This window comes from Struthio camelus, chromosome 26 (genome assembly GCF_040807025.1).
Source record: "Struthio camelus isolate bStrCam1 chromosome 26, bStrCam1.hap1, whole genome shotgun sequence".
In the NCBI taxonomy this organism is placed as follows: Eukaryota; Metazoa; Chordata; class Aves; order Struthioniformes; family Struthionidae; genus Struthio; species Struthio camelus.
The window spans coordinates 6950901-6972326 of NC_090967.1; the positions used below are offsets into that span (position 1 = coordinate 6950901).

At 64.9% G+C, this 21426-nt stretch overlaps 1 protein-coding gene and 2 long non-coding RNA genes across 8 annotated transcripts in view; 1 reads left to right on the forward strand and 2 right to left on the reverse strand.

Annotated features, from left to right (window-relative positions):
• Positions 1-1129: 1129 nt before the first annotated feature.
• LOC104139385 (uncharacterized) lies at positions 1130-6015 on the reverse strand. Of its 2 annotated transcripts, none has more exons than XR_011136362.1 (2): positions 5885-6015; positions 1130-2970 (listed from the first exon to the last, which is right to left on the reverse strand). It is a non-coding gene; the product is annotated as an uncharacterized lncRNA (long non-coding RNA). The 2 variants fall into 2 exon arrangements; XR_011136363.1 differs by lacking the exon at positions 5885-6015 and adding an exon at positions 3357-5221.
• A 55-nt stretch (positions 6016-6070) lies between these two features.
• Positions 6071-10120, forward strand: LOC138062311 (uncharacterized). Its single transcript, XR_011136364.1, has 4 exons — positions 6071-6157; positions 8762-8849; positions 9394-9482; positions 9812-10120. It is a non-coding gene; the product is annotated as an uncharacterized lncRNA (long non-coding RNA).
• An 8021-nt stretch (positions 10121-18141) lies between these two features.
• The window catches only part of EFNA2 (ephrin A2), a 42077-nt gene continuing 38792 nt past the window's right edge, over positions 18142-21426 (reverse strand). For 2 of the 5 annotated variants that reach the window (XM_068919670.1, XM_068919671.1), the window contains exons 3-4: positions 20726-20791; positions 18142-19718 (exon numbers count right to left, since the gene is read on the reverse strand). In XM_068919670.1, coding sequence (XP_068775771.1) covers positions 19597-19718; positions 20726-20791 — 188 coding nt within the window. In that variant the 3' untranslated portion in view covers positions 18142-19596. The remainder of the gene's footprint in view (positions 19719-20725; positions 20792-21426) is intronic. The other 3 variants (XR_011136360.1, XR_011136361.1, XM_068919672.1) reach the window with 3 other exon arrangements.

Sequence of the window (21426 nt, forward strand, 5' to 3'; positions counted from 1 at the left end):
GGCGTGTCCCCCGGGTGCTCCCAGCGCCTCCCAGCCCCGCGAAGCTGCTCTCAGCCCCCCGCCTTGCTGGCAGCCTGCGAGGGGCAGGAGGTGAGCGCGCCTGCGGTGCATCCCCAGCCCGGCGCTGCGGCAGCTCTCCGTGCGGGATAGCCGATGCTCCGACCCCGGCGGCACCGTACCGCCACGGCTTCCACCATCTGCTCGACCTCGTGGGCTGCACCCCGCTGGCTGCGGGAACCCCTCTCCACGATCCTGCGGAAGGCGAGCGCCGAGGCCCTGCCCGGCCGCTCGCCCCCCGCGCCGGCCAAGGGATGCACGAGCCCCCGGGGAAGGACCGGGACGTGGTCCCAGCTGGGCTCTGGGGTCTCATCCTTGCCCCGCTGGGACGGGGTCCGGACCTGCATCCCGCGGGATGCAGCGGCGCCGGCGCTCGCTCCGGGGTGCAGGGCAGGGCAAGGGGGGCGACTTACCCCCTTCCGCTGCCCCCCGCGGCGGGCGGGCTCGGGGCGCCGTAACCTGTCCGAGAGCTCCCCGCCGCCGCCAGCGCCCTCCCCGAGGCCGTCTCGACGCTCTCCTCCGGCTCGGTCCGCGAGGCAGGGCAGCGGCTGGCCCCCGGCCCGCCCGAGACCCCCGCTGCCCCCGGGGCGGCTGAGCTGGCTGCACCCAGCGGGGCACCCGAACGCCGACCGGGTCGCCCGGGCCTCGCGGGTCGGCAGCCAGCGGGTTGCCCTCCTCTCCCGTTTTGCCGCTCCTATGGCGGGGGGAAAAGGCGCTCCAAGGCGCTGGGAAGCGGAGACGCGCGTTGCCTTCCTCCTCCTCGCGTCCCCAGGCGCGTTACCTGCAAGAGGAGCTTACTGCTCCGTAGCCGGGCGAAGCCACCTCTGCCGCCGGCGCCTCCGTCCTCCCCGCCGACCGGCTCGCGGCTACCGCTGGAAATCGCACCGGGGCTCCCAGGCCGCTCGCATGCTTTTGGAAACGTCCCTCAGACTCTGTTTTGTGCCTCGGGGAGGCAGGAAAGAAACAGCTTTTTTTTTTTTTTTTTTTTAAGATATTATGCAGAGTGGGCCTGTCCGCACGAGCCCTTCGCGCCACTGCAGCACATCGAGAATTAACAGGTCGCTCTTAAAAATACGTCAAAATGCAGTTTTTTAATGGAAAACAGAGAATTTCATGGTTCTTAAGACTTTTGTGACACTGCGAATTTCATGGGGCTTTAATCATTGCCTTCCCAGGCTGGGTGACAAGCCGTGATACCCTGCAGGGTGAGAGACACTATGTGGCAGCTTACTGCATTATAATAATACACGGAAGCACTATAATTTTCCTATTAACTTCAAAAGTTTACAATCCTATTATCATCTGCTGTTGAGGTCGGTGCTGAATGATAGCAAACGTATAGAAGGCACCAATGTAAATAATGAAATGGAGTATCTTTAAAAAAAAAAAAAAACACTTGAAGTTGGGAGTGAGCAGAACCCTACAAAAAAATTTAGTGATTGAAATATTAAAACTGTCCAACCTGTTCTGCCTCGGTCTCGCCCGTAGCTCTGCCTTTGCCTGAAGAATAAAGGGCGCAAGGGGAGGGCAGAAATTGAATTTTCTGTTGCATTTCTGCTAATGCATCAGAGAGGATCTCTCCGTAGCTCCGAGTTTGCCATTCTTGTCCCTGATGTGGTTTTCTGTGGTGTCTCTGCAAAAAGCCTGAGCGACCGTCCTGGCCTAGGCAGGTCTTTTCCACCCGCGTGTCCTGGCGGGCGGTGGGAAGGGTCTCCAGGGCCGACGCACCCGGGCGCTGAAGCAGGCCCAGCCCTAGGGACGGCCCCGGCCAAGCCGACCCCGGCGTTTTGGGACAGGGATTTCCCCACATCATCCCACTTACAGGATATTTTCAGCTTCTGTTGGCTTTTCCTCTTGCAACAAATTCCCTGTGGGCTTGGACAACGGCAGGCAGCACTTCCACTTCGGATCTTCTCCGTAAGACGGGGAGAACGAAGGTTTATTGCTCCAAGATCTTTCCCCTGGGCCAGGATCAGAAGGAGCTGTGCCGAGAGTTTTGAGCTATATACTGCAAAAAAATAACAGCGCCAGCACCAGACAGCGATAATGCCGATTTCCTGGCAGTGCCTGGGCCGTGAAATCAATCCGTGCGGGCTCCCTCCTCGCAGGAATCGCAGCCCTGCAGAGCCAGCGCGCGGCGGCACGGAGGTAGAGCTGCCAGGTGGCTTTTTGTGCTTTTTCTAAAGCTCTGGTGGTCTCCGAGATGCATTTGTAATTTGGCAGCAGAACTAAGCGGCGGGGAATAAGCCTTTTTGGCAGCGGGCAGGAAGGAGGGAGCTGGCACGAGGCGGGGGAGCCCCCGCAATCACACCCCTGCAATCACACCCGGGCCGACACGGCGGCCCCGTCTCTGCTGACACCTTCGGCAATTAGATCCGCTCCCGGGGACTGCAAATTGAGCTGCCGTTATCCGCCGAGCGCTGAGCTGGAGCAACGCCGCCCGGCCGCGCCGGGGAGCAGAGTCGCCGGCACCTGCGGCCGGTGCTCGCCTTTTATCTTCCCTTGCAGGATTCATTACAGACGGGCAATTTGCTTTGGTGCTCATTTCATCTCCTCGATGGAAATTGCTTCCCAAATGGAAATCTCGGGCCAGCAAGCGGGGAGGGTGGCGAAGGGGCCCCGGCCCTCGACGGCAGAGCGGGGAGCTCAGCCCCCCTCTCCGGTGCTTGGTGCCCTGAGCCGGCGACCAGATGCCCTGAGCGCCTTTAAAAGCATCTGTCCTTGCAGATCCAGCTGCGTTTCCCCCTTCCCCGACTGACCCGGCGCAGGGCCGGCCGGCAGCAGCCGTGTTTGGGGGGGACCCATTACGGGAACTGGAGCTGCCAGATGAGCCGCAACATCTGCACTCACGATGTCGGGGTGCGAAAGCCGCAGCAGGACCCCGATCTCCGTCCTCACAATCTTCTTGTCAATCTGAAAAGCAGAGGAGCTGTCACCATCGCTGCTGGCTCCAGCCCTGCCGCCGAGCACTGTCCCCTGCCCGGCTCCCCCATCTCTCCCAGGACGGATTTTTGCAGCAGCAGCGAAACAGACGCAGCCAAACCCCGAGCGGCTGCTCGGGCGGGAGCCTGCTGCACCCCCAGCCCAGACCCTGGCTCGTCTGCCCACAAACGGACCCCGAAACAGCTGGGAAAATGCCCGGCATGGGGCTGACGGCACCTTGCCCGTGCCGGTCCCCCCGCGCTGGGCAATGCTGGGTGCTGACCTGCTTTCGGAGGGGAGCAGGTATCGGGGGCTGCGCGGCACCCCGCTAGCTACCAGCACCCCGCTGGGGCCGCCCTCGCCCCGCGGACACTCACCGTCTTCTCCAGTGTCTGGGCAGCGAGCCGCTCGGGAAGCGAGCGCCGAGAGGAGGGGAAAACGGGAGCGACTCGAGCGGCTGAACGTGGGAACGGGGATCCCAGGGCACCGCGGAGGCCGGCGGCGCGCGGGACGCCGGCGCGGACCGCCAGGCAAAGCAGGGCCTGCGCGTTTTCAGAGGAATTTTTTTTCCCCCTCTTGTGTTCAACATTTTCTATGAAATTTTTGTTTTGCCAAAAAATCATTTGGAAACAAACGACAGCTGGAGTTTGGCATGGGGAGCGGGGAAAGAGGTAGCTGTCACCCCCTACTCCTACTGCTCCAGAAAACGGGCAGGATGCTTCAATACAAACCCAAAACGGCATCATTGCTGCGCTATTGCAACGGCAACGCGTCGCCGTGGGAAGAAAAGAGGCGAACGTTTTGCAGCAGCCCCGGCAAAGCTCTCTCCGAGCCAGGGCGGGGGGGTCACTTTACTGCTAGACCCGATTTCCAATTGCCCTGGACGGTTCGCAGGAAAACAGCAGCGCTTTGCCCTGCTGCTGGCCTTTCGGCACCCAGCGCCTCCGTGCGGGCGCGTTTCTCCCGGCCGCGGCACCTCTCGCCCTCCCGCCGCTCCGCCTGCCGCTTCTGCCCGGACAGTTTGCAGCCCGGTTCCTACCGCTAACAGGATCATTTAAAAATCATCAGCTCGGCGCGTGAGAGGCGCTCGGCTTTGCTGGGCGGATAAAAGGCGGCCTTCGCCCGTGCCCGACCCCGGGAGCAGCCGGAGCCCAGGCCACGCGCAGCCCCGGCCCCGCCGGGACAGCCCGCTCTGCGCCCCGAAAACACCCGCGCTCAACCTTGACCGCGACGGGAGGAAACTGCGTTTGCTTTACCGACGGACTGGAGAAAGGTCGAACAACGGGCTCTGCCGAGGAAGCCTGGCCCGGCTCCTCAGGCAAGCGTGAAACGTGCGGTATTGGGACGGGGCGGCTGCGCTTTTCCTTGCGCTGCGAGGAATTATCCCCCCAGCTGCTCGTTTTCTTGTTCAATCCAATTCGTCTTTGCAACTGATTTCTGCAATATTGCGAAGCCGTCCTTCCCGCACGTGATAAATACCGCTTGCCTCTGCTCGTTTGTCTGATAACGGCCTCGATACCCTGCCTTATGGATTTCTTTTTGCCTCCCCCCCTTGCTTCCCTTAAATCGAGCTCAGTGATTCAACGCCTGATTAGAAGCGGCGGCGGCGGGCGGCCCGCTCGGTCGAGAGGCCGTTCCCAAGCCGAAGAGCTGCCACGGGTCGGCCGGGATTTGAGCTCTGCAGTCGCCCCGGGCCCGCAAAGATGCTTTCCGTCTAGTTCGCGCAGACGCGCAGAGAGGGGCAGGCTGCCGACCGGCGCAGCGCCGGTGCGGCCCCCCTTCCCGACGGGCTCGCCGGAGCCGACAACGCGTGCGCCTTGGCTGGGCGCTCGCCCGGGCCCCAGACCTCCACCAGCCCGCCTTCGGGGGCAGCACGCGCCCGGGGGCCAGCCAGCCGCCCGGCCCGCGTCCCCCTGTCCCCGGCGCAGCTCTGCCGGGCAGGCGGGACCAATCCAGACCCGGGAATAACCCCCCCGCCCGGGGGGGGACGTGCCTCCTTCGCCGGGTCCCGCGCTGTGCAAAGCTCATTGCCAAACTAACTAAAACCCTTGGGCCGATCGGAAAGGAGCCGGGTCTCGCCGTGAGCTCGCTCTCTGCCGGGGGGGGAAACACGCAGCTCCGGGCACGCGGCAAGCCCAGGCCGCCCCCGCCGAGCCCTCGGCACCCAAAACCTCCGCTGCAGCGTCGCGACGGACCCCGCGCCCCAGCTCATGCTCGGCGTCTCCATCCATCCATCCCTCCATCCCCGATCGCACCCTGCCCTAGGCGGGACGCGGCCCCCCCACCCCGCGCAAGCACGGCTGCTGCCCCCGCTGCGCGCCCGACGCCGCGCCGGCCCCGCGGGCAGCCGGTACCTGCCCAGCTCCGGGCCCACGACGTAGAAACCTCCCAGGGCTGCTTCGTGGCGGGACCCGTCGAGCCAGCATCGCTGCCCGGCTTGGACGAGGGCGTTTTGGAGGCCGCGGCGAGGGCGCTAATCTCCCGTGCGGCGTTGGAGAGAGGGGGCTCGAACGCGGCTGCTCCCCGACGCGTGCAGATGGCCCGGACCAAAACCCATCCGGGGGATTATCGAGTGGGGTAAAGTCATTCCCGTCAGGCAGGCAGCGCCTTTTTTTTTTTCCATGAAATACCCCTCTGCCTGCCTTCCCTCCCTCTGCTTTTCACACCAGTCCCCCCACAGTCCCTTTTTTCCACCCCGTTACATCCTTCGGCAGAGCCTGGGCAGGCCGGACCCCGCAGGCAGCGCCCGGGCTGTGCCCCTCGGACCGGCACTGCGGGGCATTTGCACCCCACGTCCTGCACTCGCCTTCCTAAATGTCGGTCTCGGGAGCGCTCGCAGGCACTCGCTCAGTTCTTGCAACTTGAGTAATATTTGGGTTAGATTTTTTTGGGACCAAAAGCATACCGTTAGCAGCGGCGTCGCAGTGCAGCAGACGTGCTCCCCTCGGCGCTGCCTCATCCTCGGCGCGGGACGGCTCTGCGGAGAGCCGGCGCGGGTGGCGGGGGCCGCTCCGCACGGGCAGAGCCAGCAGAAGCAGATGAGCGCCCGCAGCCCCCCAGGCCTCCACGCTGGCCGCGGACCCTCGCAGCAGCCTGGGCCCTGGCGGGGCTCCCAGTGGGGCGAATCCGGAAGGATTTTGATGCTTTGCTCATCGGCGCAGCGCTCTGCAGCCCCGGGGTGCGGGGACGCGGGGGGACACGAGGGGATGCGAGGGATGCAGGGAGAGGAGGATGGAGGCACCGGGGGGTGCGGGGGGTGCGGGGAGAGGGGGATGGAGGCACCGGGGGGTGCGGGGGGTGCGGGGAGAGGGGGATGGAGGCACCGGGGGGTGCGGGGGGTGCGGGGAGAGGGGGATGGAGGCACCGGGGGGTGCGGGGGGTGCGGGGAGAGGGGGATGGAGGCACCGGGGGGTGCGGGGGGTGCGGGGAGAGGGGGATGGAGGCACCGGGGGGTGCGGGGGGTGCGGGGAGAGGGGGATGGAGGCACCGGGGGATGCGGGGGGTGCGGGGAGAGGGGGATGGAGGCACCGGGGGATGCGGGGGATGCGGGGAGAGGGGGATGGAGGCACCGGGGGATGCGGGGGGTGCGGAGAGAGGGGGATGGAGGCACCGGGGGATGCGGGGGGTGCGGGGAGAGGAGGATGGAGGCACCGGGGGATGCGGGGGGTGCGGGGAGAGGGGGATGGAGGCACCGGGGGATGCGGGGGGTGCGGGGAGAGGGGGATGGAGGCACCGGGGGATGCGGGGGGTGCGGGGAGAGGGGGATGGAGGCACCGGGGGGTGCGGGGGGTGCGGGGAGAGGGGGATGGAGGCACCGGGGGATGCGGGGGGTGCGGGGAGAGGGGGATGGAGGCACCGGGGGGTGCGGGGGGTGCGGGGAGAGGAGGATGGAGGCACCGGGGGATGCGGGGGGTGCGGGGAGAGGGGGATGGAGGCACCGGGGGGTGCGGGGGGTGCGGGGAGAGGAGGATGGAGGCACCGGGGGATGCGGGGGGTGCGGGGAGAGGGGGATGGAGGCACCGGGGGATGCGGGGGGTGCGGGGAGAGGGGGATGGAGGCACCGGGGGGTGCGGGGGGTGCGGGGAGAGGGGGATGGAGGCACCGGGGGGTGCGGGGGGTGCGGGGAGAGGGGGATGGAGGCACCGGGGGGTGCGGGGGGTGCGGGGAGAGGGGGATGGAGGCACCGGGGGGTGCGGGGGGTGCGGGGAGAGGGGGATGGAGGCACCGGGGGGTGCGGGGGGTGCGGGGAGAGGAGGATGGAGGCACCGGGGGATGCGGGGGGTGCGGGGAGAGGGGGATGGAGGCACCGGGGGATGCGGGGGGTGCGGGGAGAGGAGGATGGAGGCACCGGGGGATGCGGGGGGTGCGGGGAGAGGGGGATGGAGGCACCGGGGGATGCGGGGGGTGCGGGGAGAGGGGGATGGAGGCACCGGGGGATGCGGGGGGTGCGGGGAGAGGGGGATGGAGGCACCGGGGGATGCGGGGGGTGCGGGGAGAGGAGGATGGAGGCACCGGGGGGTGCGGGACCAGGGATGCCGAGCGCGGGGACCCTCCCAGGCAGCATCACTGCCTGGCGCCGCTTTCCCGGCTGGCTCGGCCGTGCCACCACACGGCACGTCGCCGTCACTGCACCCGCCAGCCCCGGGACGGGCACCGGCACCGGCACCGGGACCCGGAGTCCGCTCCGCGCTGCCCCGAGCGGGCCGAACCGGGCCGAACCGGGCCGAACCGGGCCGGGCCGGGCGGTTCGCGGCGGCGCCCCCCCGCGCCCCTCGGGCGGCCGCGGGCGGCGGGTCCCGGTGCCGGTGCCGGTGCCGGTCGCGGGCTCCTGGCAGCGGCGCGGCGGCTCCCGGCGCGGCCGCACGGTGGCGCCGTCGCCCGCCGGATGCGCCCGGGCGGGGTGGGAGTGGGGATGTGGGGGTGGGAGTGGGGTGGGATGGGGATGTGGGTGGGAGTGGGGTGGGAGTGGGACTGGGGTGGGATGGGGATGTGGGTGGGACTGGGGCGTGGGTGGGGGGTGGGACTGGGGATGTGGGTGGGATGGTGGTGGGAGTGGGTGTGGGTGGGATTGGGGATGTGGGTGGGACTGGCGTGGGAGTGGGTGTGGGTGGGATTGGGGATGTGGGTGGGACTGGCGTGGGAGTGGGACTGGGGTGGGATTGGGGATGGGGTGGGAACGGGGTGGGAATGGGGGAGTGTGACCCCCCCGGCCCAGCCTGGCAGCGGGGTCAGAGACCTGGGGGCTCTGCGGGGCGCAGACACCCCTCGCCCGGCTACAGTCCCCGGTAAAGACCTGGGAAAATCCAAACCGGAGCCGCCGCCGCCGGGGACGGGGGCGTCACGCACGGGTGTCCCCGGGCTCGCGGCCGGCGGGGCCGAGGCTTCGCCTCTCCCGCCGCGATGGACTCGAGCCGGCGGCTTCTCTTGTTCCTACAAGGGAAAGAAATTACTCGCGGGCGGCGGGCGCGCCGGCGGGTCGTGCCGTGCCGCGCCGGGCCCCGCTGATGCTCGCTCTGATATCGCATATGCAAGACGCGTGCGGGGGGATTTCAATAACACGCTCCATTTCTCGCTCCGTGTTAGCCAGGCGGCTGCGAGCGGGCGCTGCGTCCGGCGGGCCGCATCCTGCCCCGGCCGCGGGACGGGGACGCTGCTGCATCCGGGGATGCTTTCCACGGACCGGGGTGGGGGGTGCATTGGGGGGGAGAGGGGGTGCATTTTTTTTTTTAAGCCTTTCGCCCTAACGAGCTTCCTGAGTATTTATTAGAATATTTTACCGTAGGTGGGGGAGGCAACCTCAGGCCTGCTCGATGGAGTCCGGCTGCAGCTCCCGTTCGAAAGCCGCATCCTTGCAGGGAGCGACCCGCTAGGTGAATGAACTGGCTCGGCCTCCGCTTAGCCGTAGGGCGGCACGGTGGGAGCCTCGTCTGCGTAGCTGATGTCTGCCGGCCCGTCTGGAGGGCGGCGCGCCGGGAGCGGCCGGGAGGGGGCCGGGGTCCCCCCCCTCTGCCGGGGCGCCGCCGGGGCTGCAGGGCCGGACGCGGAGCCCGCTCATAGGCAAGAGAGGCAGCGGGGCGGCGAGAGCAGCGGGACGCTCGCCCCGTCCCGGAGCGCCCGGCGCCCCGGCCGACCTGGCACTCGGAGCAGCCCCGAGGCTGCTCTACGCTGCCGGGTCGGGGCTCCTCGCCTCCCTGCCCGCCGCACCCTCTCCGTCCGCTCGTCCTGCCCCGGGGGCCACGGCCTCACCTTCCGCTTCTCCCCCTTTGTCCTCTCCTAGCATCTTCCCGGAGAGGCTCCAGGCCGCCGGCACTGGCCTCCCTGCGCGAGGGAAGCTCCTCCACCTCCCAGTCCTCCCACTTCTCCTCCCTTCCTTGCTCTCTCCCACCCCCCCCCTTTTTTTTTTTTTTTAACAAGAAATGAGTTGTCTTCCTCCGATGTGACTAAAAGCACTCTGGAAATGTCAGCCACCGCTGGAAAGGGACCCAGATAACATTTAGCTTTAGGTAAGAGAGTAGATTTTCTCTGCGCTAATTCATATTGATGAGCTGCCGGCTGGCAGGGCGCGCGGCGCCCGTAGCGCTGGCTGATCGCTAGTGAGCGGTGCGGGGAATTGTTTGCGTAGCGGAGATTGCGGAGCGCTTTCTGCTCCCAGCGGCACCTGCGTCTGCGCTGGTCGCTCCCCGTTCGCTCCTATAAGATGAAGAGTGGAAACGGGAGATGGTTTATACAGTGCCGAGCCGGAGGGGACGCCGGGGGACGCCGGGGGACGCGTCCTCGGTGCCTTCCCAGGACTCCTGGGTCCCTTCCGACACCTCCCCTTCCTCCTACCCAGGGCAGCAAAAGGCCGAAAAGCCCCGAAAGCAGCCGGGAGCCCCCCGAAACGCAGCCCCGGGGAGCGTGCCGCCTGTTTTGGCTCCGTTATTAGTTTTCAGCCCGTCCTGGGTTTGCGCCAGCTGATGATGAAAAACAAACAAGTAAAGCTCTTCTTCGCCAGAGCGGATCAAGGATTTGGGAACTTTTAGAGCTTTATTCAGGTTTTGTGTTTCTGAATCATGTTTGCGAACTGGCTGAGCAGCTCCGGAGAGAGTCAGAGCGCAAACACGGGCGGAGGGGGGAAAAATATCTTGTGTCGGGGATTTTAGGGCCTGGAATTAGGGGGAGGAAGGGAAAAAAAATGGGGGGGGGAGGGAGGGAGGGGTGGAAAGGGAAAAAGGCGAAAGGAGAAAGGAGACAATGGCAGAAGGCACCCCGGGGACTTCCTGAGAGGTTTTAGAAATTCAAAACGCGCCGTAGAGCCTCAAAGCGGTGTCAGTCAGAGCCGCGGCGCGGGGACGGCTGCGGCCGCGGCCGAACAATGCCGGCTTGTGGGCGGAAGGTGGGAACCGCGGGGCCGCGAGCGGCTCCCGCGCGCCGCGGCCGTTCCGCTGGGCGAGCGCGCGTTCCGCATGAATCGATTCTGGACAGAGCCGCCCCGTAACCCCCCCCGCCTCGCTGTGACAGCTGGAAGGACGATTCGGCGGCTGAGTGACAGCGGGCGGAGGACTGACAAGGCGAAAGGCCGCAGGACTTTCCTTTCCTCTTTATTTATTTATTTGCTTCTTTCCTCCCGCCTTTTTCCCCCCGCCGGTGACTTTTTTGGGGCGAGGGTCGGCCCGTGCGTTCGCCCGTGCTTTCCGCAGCCCCTCAAACTGCCGGAGCTTTTCCGCCTTGTTGCATCGGGAAGAGCAGCTGCCCCCCCGCCGGCCCCGGGGCTCCCCGCGCCGCGGCCCCCCGTGTCCTGCCCCGAGTTTCTCCGGCCTCGTGCGCCCGCCGAGGCGGCCAACGCCGCCGGGGCCGGTTTCGCTTTCACGCCGCCCCGGCCGCCCGCCGCGGCGAGGGCCAAGACGCCCCGAAAACCCTGGCGGGAACCTTTTTGGGGAAAGGATCAGGGGAAGTAATGGAGCAAGCGATGCGCCCGCACGGGCCGGGGCCGGAGCGGCGTCTGCTCCCAGTGGCTCCCAGTGGCTCCCAGTAGCTCCCCGACGCGGGGACACCGCCGGCCGCCGGGCAGCAGCTCCGGCCAGGGCCCCCGAGCCCCGGCGGCCGGCGGTTTGGGTCGCAGCCCTGCGCCCGCCGGGAGGCAGCGAGCTGGTCTGAGAGCGCATTTAAAGACGACGGCGGCGGCTCGAGACACTTGCGCAGCCCCGGAGCCGACAGGTCCGGGAGTCACGTCCCGGCGGCTGCTGCGCCGCCCCTGCCCTGCCGCGCTCCTGCCCGCGCGGCTCCCCCGCCTCGTTAGGTGACCTGCGCGTTATTAATAATCGTGTCAAGAATAAAGAGCGCTCTTGTCGTCTCTGGATCCTGTTGCTTTCCCGGTCCCCTGCTCCGGTTCCCCCAGCCTGCCCGGGAGGCGAGACGGATAAAGGAAACTAATTAAGGATCGCCAGCGTCTTCTGTTGGAGCATTTGGGCGCGTTCAGTAGTCAAAGACAAGCGTCTTGTTGCAAGAAAATCAATTTTACAGTTACAGGAGCAGAATAAATGGAGGTGGTGCATTAAAGCAGGCGGCCGGCCGGGGCGCGGGGCCGGCAGCGCGCCGCCGTTACATCCACGCGGGTCCTCGGCCTCCGGCTCCCGGGCGTCGAACGCGCGCGCGGCGCCCAACTTAGCGGCTCCCGGGCCGACAGCGTTAACACTGCTTTTCTTCGGCAGGGATTAGGAGAAGATGTAAATCGAGGCGATGAGGTGGCTCACGGCCCTGCAAGTACCGCGGCTTTGCCCGCGCCCTGCCTGGCACCGGGCTGTCTTTCAGCCAAAGGGGCTGCGCAAACGGGGCTCGGATTTGCAGACCCGCTGCCCGGAGGGCAGTTTGCAAGCCACCAAGTAGCAGCCCAAAAAACGCCGCCCTGCTCGCGCTGTGACGGGTGCGCGCCCCCGCCGGCCCCGCTCGTGCCGGGAATTCATCATCCCTCCTGCCATGCAAAGCCCGATCTGTATTTCACTTACACCTCCTCTCTCTCTGCAGGCATGTGGCTAAAATCTATTGGTTTTGTGCACAGTTTTATTGTTTTTTTAGGGTCAGGAAAATGGTAAAGAAGCCAATTATCCTTGACGGAGGGGGTTAAATGCTCTTCACCCGGCGCAGCTATCTGCACCGAGCCGGTGGGTCTCATTTGATGGTTGGGAAAGTTATCAGCTGCCTGTAAATAAGGGAGCAGCAGACGGGGGGCCCAAACTAAAATGACTTTTATGCTAAACAGCGCTGCTGCATGTTTGCAGGTGGATAGCGGGTTTCGAGGCCGCACGGCTGCGTCTGGCGGCCCTGCGTCTCGGCGGCCGCAGCAGCGGTCCGCCCCACCCCGCGTCCCATCGCTTCCCTCTCCCGACGCCCTGCCCCGCGCGGGGGCTGGCGTCTCCCGCCCGCCCCTCGCCGGATGCCATATCCCACTTCCCAGCCCCGGCAGGATTTTCTTTTCTTTGCTTGTCACACTAGGAAAGTTCCGATCCCTAATCCTCAAATTGTCCCTGGCCGGTTTTACATACATTTCTAAGCTCCTCATAATAGATTTATTTAAAAAAAAAAAAAAAAGAAAGGAAATAAAAACCTCTCTGAGGGTTATTATAGGATATTTTTGTTTTAATTGAAAGCTCTGGTGCAATGGGCCGGATCCTCATTGGCACAACTCGGCGCGGCCGGCACGGCTCGGAGGGTGAGACCCGTTCCCGCGGGGCCGGATCCGGCTCACTGCGCCCCTGCTATCCGCCTTCTCGAGCATCCCTGCGGCTTACCCGGCCGGCGCGACGGAGCAAGCGAGGGCGGGAAAATTACGGTCCGCAGTGGGATCCGCGTGGCAAAAGACCCTCAGCATCTCTCCCCACACTGGCAAAGGGCTGCAGGAGTTTCCAGCATTGCGTGCACGCTCCCAGGCTGCTCAGCACAGCTCAGGTGCCCCCCAAAATGAACCAAAATGCAGAGGGACAGAAAAAACCTTCTGCAAAGGTGCTTTCTCCATCGGCATCTGCAGCGCGTTGCCGAGGCCTGGCCGGCGGCAGCTGCCCTCGTGGATCGCCGTTAATTGCAGTGATTGCTTTTCTGCCAAGCGGCGGCTGGCTGGATTGTCTTGTTTCTCTGTATCAGATTGAAAATCAATATGGAAGAAAATTGAAAAGTACATATTTGGGGTGATGGAGAGCAGGGTGGGGGGCACCAGGTCCTGCCGGGGTTGTTTGCAGCCGGCGGAGCAGCGAGCTCCTTGCATCGTCCCCGCCACGCGGCAGAGAAAATTCCCCAGAAAAGAGGGAGCCAGAAGCCGAAAGGGAGCCCGGACTGATCGGCTGATTGCAAAAGGCAGGATGAGCGCCATGGAGCCCCCCTTTCCCTTCGTTACCATCCATGCCACTCATTTCCCTAACAACCCACCTTGAAAGCGTTTAAGCGCTCACCGCCCTGCCGCAGGCACGGCTGCTTGCTGAAGGGTCTGCTGCTCGTCCCCGACCATCTCCTGCCTAGATCAGCCCTGGCCGGGGCTCGGAGCCTTGCGAACCTGCTTTGCGGGTGCTTCGAGAGCAGCCGGAGCAGCCCGGCTTGCCGGCACCCCGGCCAGGCGGGCCAGCCTGCTCCCGGCTCTCGGGGCCGCCGGGCAAGCCGGCGTGGCCTGCAAAGCCCTCGGCGCCGTCCCCTGCCAGGCACGGGGTGCACCGAGGTGCACGGGCTGCAGCACGGCCTGGCCACGGGTGGCCGAGCCGCGGGGAAATGCCTCAACCTTAAACCAACTTAATTAAGTTGCTGCAGTGGTTTCCCAGAGTTTGCTCTTCTGGTTTTTTTTGGAGAGAAGTTGCCTTGAAACCTGCATTCTCTGTGGTCTGGGGAGAGAGGAAGGTCTCTGGGTGAATTAGCATTTATATAGCTGTGCCTTGCATTTCAAACCCCCTTTATCTCTATTAGCACCTAATAAAGACAGAGCTTTGCTCTAATTCATAATTATAGCACTGGATGGAAATATTTGTGTTTCTATTCCCTGGGAGTTTGCCTCGAAGACCCTCAGCCAATTTGGAGTGCGATATCCCCAGGTTCCCCCTCCGCTCCCGCCGCCCGGGCCCGCCGCGGCGGAGGCGCTCGGTGCCGCACAGGGCAGCGCCGGGGGTGGCCGGACCTGGCACCCGCCGCCCCGGGGTGGCGCAAACGCCTCGAGCGGGTGCTGGGCGAGGACACCCGGGTTTGCACGTCCTGGCAGCGTCCTGCAGCGAGGCCACAACTGCTTGCACGAGGGGTCGCTTGCACGAGGGGTCGCTTGCACGAGGGGTCGCTTGCACGAGGGGTCGCTTGCAGAGCGCTCTGGCAGGCCAGGCCAGCAGGGGCGCGGGGAGAAACGCCGCGGGCAGGAGGTTGCCCCGGCTCATCCCTCGCAGCACCCACGCGGCCGGCTGCAGCGGGTGCAGCCGCAGCCCAGGCGCCAGCGAGACCCGGCTCCGTCGGGGCCGGGGCGCTCCGGGCTGCGCCAGCCGCCGCCGCACTGCAAAAAATGCCTCGTTGTACATTCAGCGCACTCCCGCGCACAAATGGGTTTAAACTACCTTAAGTGTTTCAGCAGGGAACTGGCGCTCGCGGTGTAACACTGTATTACCGCAGCATTAGGAGTGAAGTATTGATCCTAATCCCCCGGTTCAAAAATAGGATTATCGGACGGGGAGGGAGGGGGGCTCCGGGCGGGAGGACGCCCCGGCCGCGGGACCCGCGCCAGCCCGCCGGCCCCGGGGCCATCGGAGGCGCCCGAAACGGGGCTCGTCCCACCTCCCCCGAATCCGTTCCTGGCTGATCGATTGACCGATCGAATAAGCCATCACCGTTTCCCAGGCCGGGGGGGCCCTCGCTGCAGCCTTGCTCGTTTTGGCTGTTCTTCTTCTTTCTGCTGCGAGAGCAGCGGGGCAGCCCGGCCGGAGGCAGCGCGAGGCCGGGGACGGGCGCCCGGCTCTTTTGTGCAAGGACAAGGAGAAAAGGGGCCGGGGGGGGGGGGGCGGGGGGGGTCCGAACGCTGCTCCCGGCCCAACCCGCCGCCTCATTTCAGCGCTTTTGGGTTTGTTTTTTTTCCCCCCAGTTTTCCCCACGGGCGGCAACCCCGCCTGACCCCGACGCCGGCCCCGGGGGTCCCCGCCGGCTCCGCTCCCGTCGCGCTCCTAATCGCCGCTTCCTAGGTTTTAATCCCCTCTCTCCTCCCGGCTGGGTTTTCCTCTCCTCCGCTCTCTCTTCTTCCTTCTCTCCCTTCTCCCCCCCCCCCGCAAGACAAATTACCCTTAATGATATGCTGAAGGCCATGACACTCATGTTGTCTCTTTGTCATCCTTCGCCGTGCAGCGTGAAAAGATAATACAAAATGCGGCACTTATCTGCAATTGCGAGCCAAGACAACTCGCTAATCCCTTAATACCGGCGCGGCGCGGGGCTCCCGCGGCGGCCGCCGAGACCGCCGCTCCCCGCGCTGCACCCCGGCGCCGCAGAACAAAATAAAACACGATTAAAAACGCAGGAAAAAAAAAAAAACAGCCCCCCCCCCAAAAAAAACCAAACCCCAACCCTCCATCGGCAAAGCAGCGCAGGCGCGCGGAGCAGCGCCCAACGCCGGCGCGGGGCTCGCGGCCCCGGGGCCGACCCGCGCGCCCCTCCGGCCTCCTTCCCTTCCCGGCTCTGATTTCCTCCTCCCCGGAGGAGCCCGAAAGCGGTAAACACCCGTTTATTTGTCAGCTGCATCCCCGCAGCCTGCAAGGCTGCTGCAAAAGGTGATATATGATTCCAGTCCTCTTCGCGTGCCGATGTCGGGATTAGGAGCCCTACATATTTTATAGAAACCTCGACATGATCTTCCTTTATAAATCATTTAAACAGCAGTGTCTTCTCTTGGTGTGTGATATAAAATATTTACTGGAGTGGATGAAGGCTACTCAGCCGTGTTTACCCCCCCGCTTACCAGGCCGGCGGCTACGCTCGACTAGCCGAGCCGGGCGCATCCCGAACCCCGGGCTCCCCCCGTGCCGGGGGCCGCCGTCGCCCCCGCGAGACCCCCGGCGCGTCCCCGAGAGCCTCCGTGTCCCGGGAGCCCCGGCGCAGCCCGCTTCCCAGGCCATTAGCATTCGTTGCAACTCTTGCCATTCGTTACCTGCCGGGGAAATGAAAACGCGTTCTTCCCCCCAGCAGGGAGTTTCCTACGGAGAGCCCCGACTTTGCAACCATTTCTCGGCGCCGCAGCGCCGGAGAGCATCCCCCCTCGGCCCGGCCCGGCCCGGCGACGTTCCCGTTATCGCGGGCGTTTTGCACCAGGCGCCGGGCGCTCGCTGCGGCCAGCGCAGCCAACGCGCCGCTCCTGCAATCCGCCCCCCGCGCTGGGCTGCTTGGGGGCGCGGGGCAGGGGGTGCACGGACCGTCCCGGCGGTGCCGCGCCACCCTGTGCGGGGGATAAGGCCAGGGAGGGATGGGAGAAGCCCGGAGGTGGCAAGCGGGTATAGCCTATATATAGATGGGGAATGTCTATATGTATACATACACATTCCCCGCTCGCGGCGCATGGGTGCCAAGCTGAGCGCCTGGGGTGGGGATGCTGCAGGCCCCATCGGCGCCCTGGGGCCCAGCGCCCCCTTGTCAACCCCATCGCCATCCCCATCGCCATCGCCATCGCCATCATTATCGCCATCGCCATCCCCATCGCCATCCCCATCGCCATCGCCATCGCCATTGCCATCGCCATCGCCATCGCCATCCCCATCTCCATCACCATCGCCATCACCATCGCCATCGCCATCCCCATCTCCATCCCCATCCCCATCCCCATCGCCATCGCCATCCTCATAGCCATCCCCGTCCCCATCCCTGTCCCCATCGCCATCGCCATCGCCATCACCATCGCCATCGCCATCCCCATCTCCATCCCCATCCCCATCTCCATCACCATCACCATCGCCATCGCCATCCCCATCTCCATCCCCATCCCCATCCCCATCGCCATCCCCACCTCCATCGCCATCGCCATCGCCATCCCCATCGCCATCGCCATCGCCATCCCCGTCCCCATCGCCATCGCCATCGCCATCGCCATCGCCATCGCCATTGCCATCCCCATCCCCGGCCCATCCCCGTCGCCATCGCCATCGCCATCCCCATCCCCCTCGCCATCACCATCGCCATCCCCATCCCGCTCCTGGCCTTTCCCAGCCCGCCGGCCCCGCTGCCATCCACATCGCGCCTGGGGCTAACGGGTTTTCGGGGAGGGGAAGGCGCCGTCCGCTTGCCGGGCTGGGGTTAGCGCTCCACCGGTGCCGGAGGGAAGCGCCGAGCGGCGGCAGGCGCCCGCCTAACCCAGCCCAAGCGCTGCAAGAGCCATGACTCCAAAAACTACCCAAAGAGCCTAAAACTCACGTTTTCCGGGAGGTTGGCGCGAGCCCGGCGCCCTGCCCCGCGCTTTCCGCCGCCGCCGCTTCTCCCGGCACGCAGACGGCCCTTATTAAAAAGCAGAATTAGGCTTTCCCCCTCTTGCGGCAAACTTGAGAGCCTCGGCTCAGCTGCCCGAGCCTGAATTCATTAACAGCGGATTGTTCCTATTCGGCTAATTACGCTGCAATATGCATTGAACGGCGGAAATTAACGCGGGCCGCACAAAAACGCTAGTTAGCGCTCAAAGGAAGGAGCAGGCGGGCGCGCGCGCGACTTCTGTCTTCCCCTCCCCGAAAACCCGGCGCGGCGGCCGTGGCACAGCCGCCTCCTCCGCCTTCGGCACGGCGCCGCTGGCTCTCCCGGCACGGGCCGGGCTGCGGGAGCAACCAGACGAAGCCTTTTTGGGTTTTTTTTTTTTTTTTTTGCTTTTTCTTGCACCGCCCCGGCCGCAGAGGGAAACTGAGGCAGCGGCGGGGCCGGAGGCTGCGGCGGCGCCCCGAGACGCCGGCGCCCCGAGTCCCAGCCCGGGGCGCTGCTCCGCCAGGCCGCGTTGCCTCCAATAATTAAGTACTATCAACAATTGCATATTAATTAATTCAATATCCATTATTATTCATTAACGCAGTAATTAAATCCTGCCCGTAATTAACGTGCTGCCCAGCAGAGAGGCCTGGCTCGGCAGCCCCTCGGCGCCGGCGTCAGGGCTGCGGCGCCGGCCGCCGCCGCGGGCACCAGGCAGGTCTCCAAAGCAAGGGACTCACGTGACATTTATTTGCATTTTATTATAAAAAAATACAGAATCCAAATCAGGTGGCGATGCGGTTACCATCAGGGCGACGGCGGGGAGGAGAGCGGCGCGGCCCCCGGCCCCCCGGCTTCGGCCCCCAGCGTCGCTTAAGCGTTGCTTCCTCGTTCGCTTTTTTTTCCCTTCATTCTCTCACAGTCGCTGTACACAATATAGATATTTATATATATAATTTATATATATATAAAACACAGACCGATGGCGGCAGCGGGGCCCCAGCCAGGGCCGGCTGCACGCGACGCTTTCGCTTGCCTTCGGGAACCACGACCTGCTCTGGACACACGGCGGGGACGGGACGGGACGGGACGGGACGGGACCGGGGGGATGGCAGGGGATGCGAGTTTTTTGTTTTTTTTTTTCCCAACTGTTTTTGTATTTTTTGGATGGTCGAGATGAACTTATTGCAAGATTTCAGCTTCCTAGTCTAAAAAATAAAATAGAAATAAAATAAACCCTTCCATAAAATTCATTCTCAACAATACATTAAAAAAAAAAAAAGCCCCCAAAGGTCACAGTATAGCGCCTGCCGGCTGTATTTACAGGAACGGAGCGACCCCGAGTCCGTCGCGGGCTCCGGGAGGGACGGGCAAGGCGCGGGTGCGCCCCGGGAAAGGCGTCCGTCGGAAGGTTTCGTTTGCCGGCGTCCCGCCGCGCGGCGTCCTTGGGCGGCTCCGGGAGAGCCCGGCGGTCCCCCGCCGAGCGTTAGGGCCGGCAGCGGTGGGCGGCCCGGCACCCCTCGCCGGTTCGGCCGTCGCCCCCCGCCGCCGTTTCGGGCCAGTCTCAAACCCGATTTCTCTTTTTTTTGAGCGCAGAGGAGGAGAAGGGAAAAGCAGCTCCCGCGGAGGGGGAGCGCGGCGGCTCGGCTGCCGCCGGCGCCGGGAGGGGATCGAACCCGCAGCGGGGGCCGGCCCGGCGCGGTCCAGCCGGCGACGTCTCCGGCACAGCCCTCGGCGCCGTCGCGGGCCTCTGCGGCCGGCCGGCTCCCGGCCCGGCTCCCGCCGCCGCCGCCATCCCCGGCGGCTCAGTCTCTAGCACGGGAAAGCACGGACTGGAACAAAACCCACACAAATAAAAAAATAAAATAATAGATTTAAAAAAAAAAAAAAAAAAACCCTTTCGAAAAGGACTCTATATTTGGTCTAGAAATGTAAAAAGCAACATCCTACGGGGAGGGCCGAAGCCAGCGGAGCCGCCGCGGCAGCGTCCCAGGCGGCAGCGTCCGGCGGCGCGCGACCCCGGGCGCCCTCGCGGACCCCCCGCGCCGCAGACGGGCCGAGTCGAGCCCGCCGCCGGCCAGTTCGACGGTTATCCGGGAAACTCAGGATGGGAGGGGGGAAAAAAAAAAAACCACCACGACCCGGAGGAAAGCGGAGGCCGGCCGGGGCGCTGCCGCCGTCCCCGCGCCGCGCCGGGCGCTACGAGCCCAGCAGAGTCCAGGCGACGGGCACCACGGCGAGCACGGCGTGCGGGACCCTGAGGCTGCAGCACGAGTTGTTGCTGGTGAAAATAGGCTCCGGGGACTCGTAGAGGGAGTCGTCTAGGAAAGAGGGAGGAGAGGGAGGCGTGAGCGGGTGCTGAGCGCCGCCGCGGCTGCCCCCGCGCCCCCTCCCGCGCTGCCTCACCCTCAGCTTTTGCATCCCGCGCTCCTGGCTGCTTTTCCCACGGGGAACCCAGGTAAAACGGCCGAGCGGCGAGGCCCGGGGTTGGGGTCCCGCCGGGGACGGGGACGGGCGAGCCTGCGGCACGAAGCCCCCCTCCCCGAGCAGCGGCTCCAGCACCTCTCGCGTTACCGCAGCCCTTCCTCTCTGCTGGGCGCCGGCTCGATAAATCCCGCACAGTGTTAAAATACTAAAAAATAGCATCGGGAGAGACTTCCAACCGCCCCCCCCCCATTATGTCCTAGTCCTGAACCAAACAGAATGATTTTTTACAGATGGTTTCATTATACTGAGTTTTATTTTAAAGCCATGCAAATAAAAAAAAAAAAGAAAGACATCCTTTTAAACGGTGACATTTCACAGGCACTCAGCCCTTCCCCAGGGAGAGCCGCTGCCATTTGCTAATTACACGTTAACAGGAGAAGAAAATTATTAATTTGTTTTTTTAAATGGCTGAGTTATTTGATTCTGAAAAGTAGCCGCTGTGCAGAGATTATCATATATATCTATATATTTTTTTCCCATCAGAAGTACAGCGGCAAACGTGGGCCGCGCGGGAGACGTGTCTGCCCCGACGGCGGAGAGCGGGGAGGCGGGCCCGGGGCAGGGGGGGTCCCGCAGAGGGGCGCTTCGGCCAGGGTGCAGGGCCGCCCCCCCCACCCCCCCCAATCCCCAAAACCCCAGCAGAGGAGACCGGGGAGCCTCGGGGAGCAAGGGTGGGCTCCTTTCCCGCGGGGACGTCTCCCTGCAACCTCGGAGGGCGAGCAGAGGCCTGGCGTTTTCGGTGCATGTCAGGGGGAGCAGCAAGCGATGGCCGCGGGACCGAACCCCCCCCCCCCCGGCCCCCCGCCGCCGTGCAAGGGCTCCGGCGCGCGCCCGCGCTTACTTGTCGGCCGAACGTAAACCTTCAGCTTCAAGCAGGGCCGGTCGACCGTGTTAGGGGGAGAAGCAGCTGGAGAGGGAGAAAAGCAGAGCGACGTGAGCCAAGCAGCGCCCCGAGCCCCGCTCTGCCCCCTCCTTCACCCCCTCCCCGGCTGGCTTTAATATTTCTATTTACTATTTTGCAACGAGGCGCCCGCTGGGCTCGGGGCCCCCGGCCGCTCGCCCCCTCCGGCCGCCTACAAGCGCGACGGCATCGCCTGCCGGACCGGAGCGGCTCCTGCCCCGTCTCTGATCAACGCTCCAACCGGTGTCAGAAGCCGCCCGACCCCGGGCGGCGCGTTTCTGCCGAATCGTCCCCGGCTGCATGTCCTGGCTGCAAAAAAACGTCTGCCGAGGCGGGTTTCACGGCTGCTAGCGGCTCCCGCCACGCGAAGGGGGCGAAAGCGGGACGCTGCTTGCGTCACGCCGCGAGAGCATCGCGGCGGCCGTGAATGCCGGGGGCGCGGCGGAGGGTCGCCGGGGCCGTTCGAGCAGCCGCTGGAGGGGAACGCTTTGCAATTAAAACGGTGCAAAGCCAGGAGGGGAGGAGAGGGGGTTAAACAGACGGGGCGAGGGGGGCGAAGGGAGCCGGGCGGGCGGCCGGCGGCGCCGCTGGCCCTGGGACTGAGGCGCTCTGAGAGCCCGGCGCTCGCGCCGCGCGGGGAC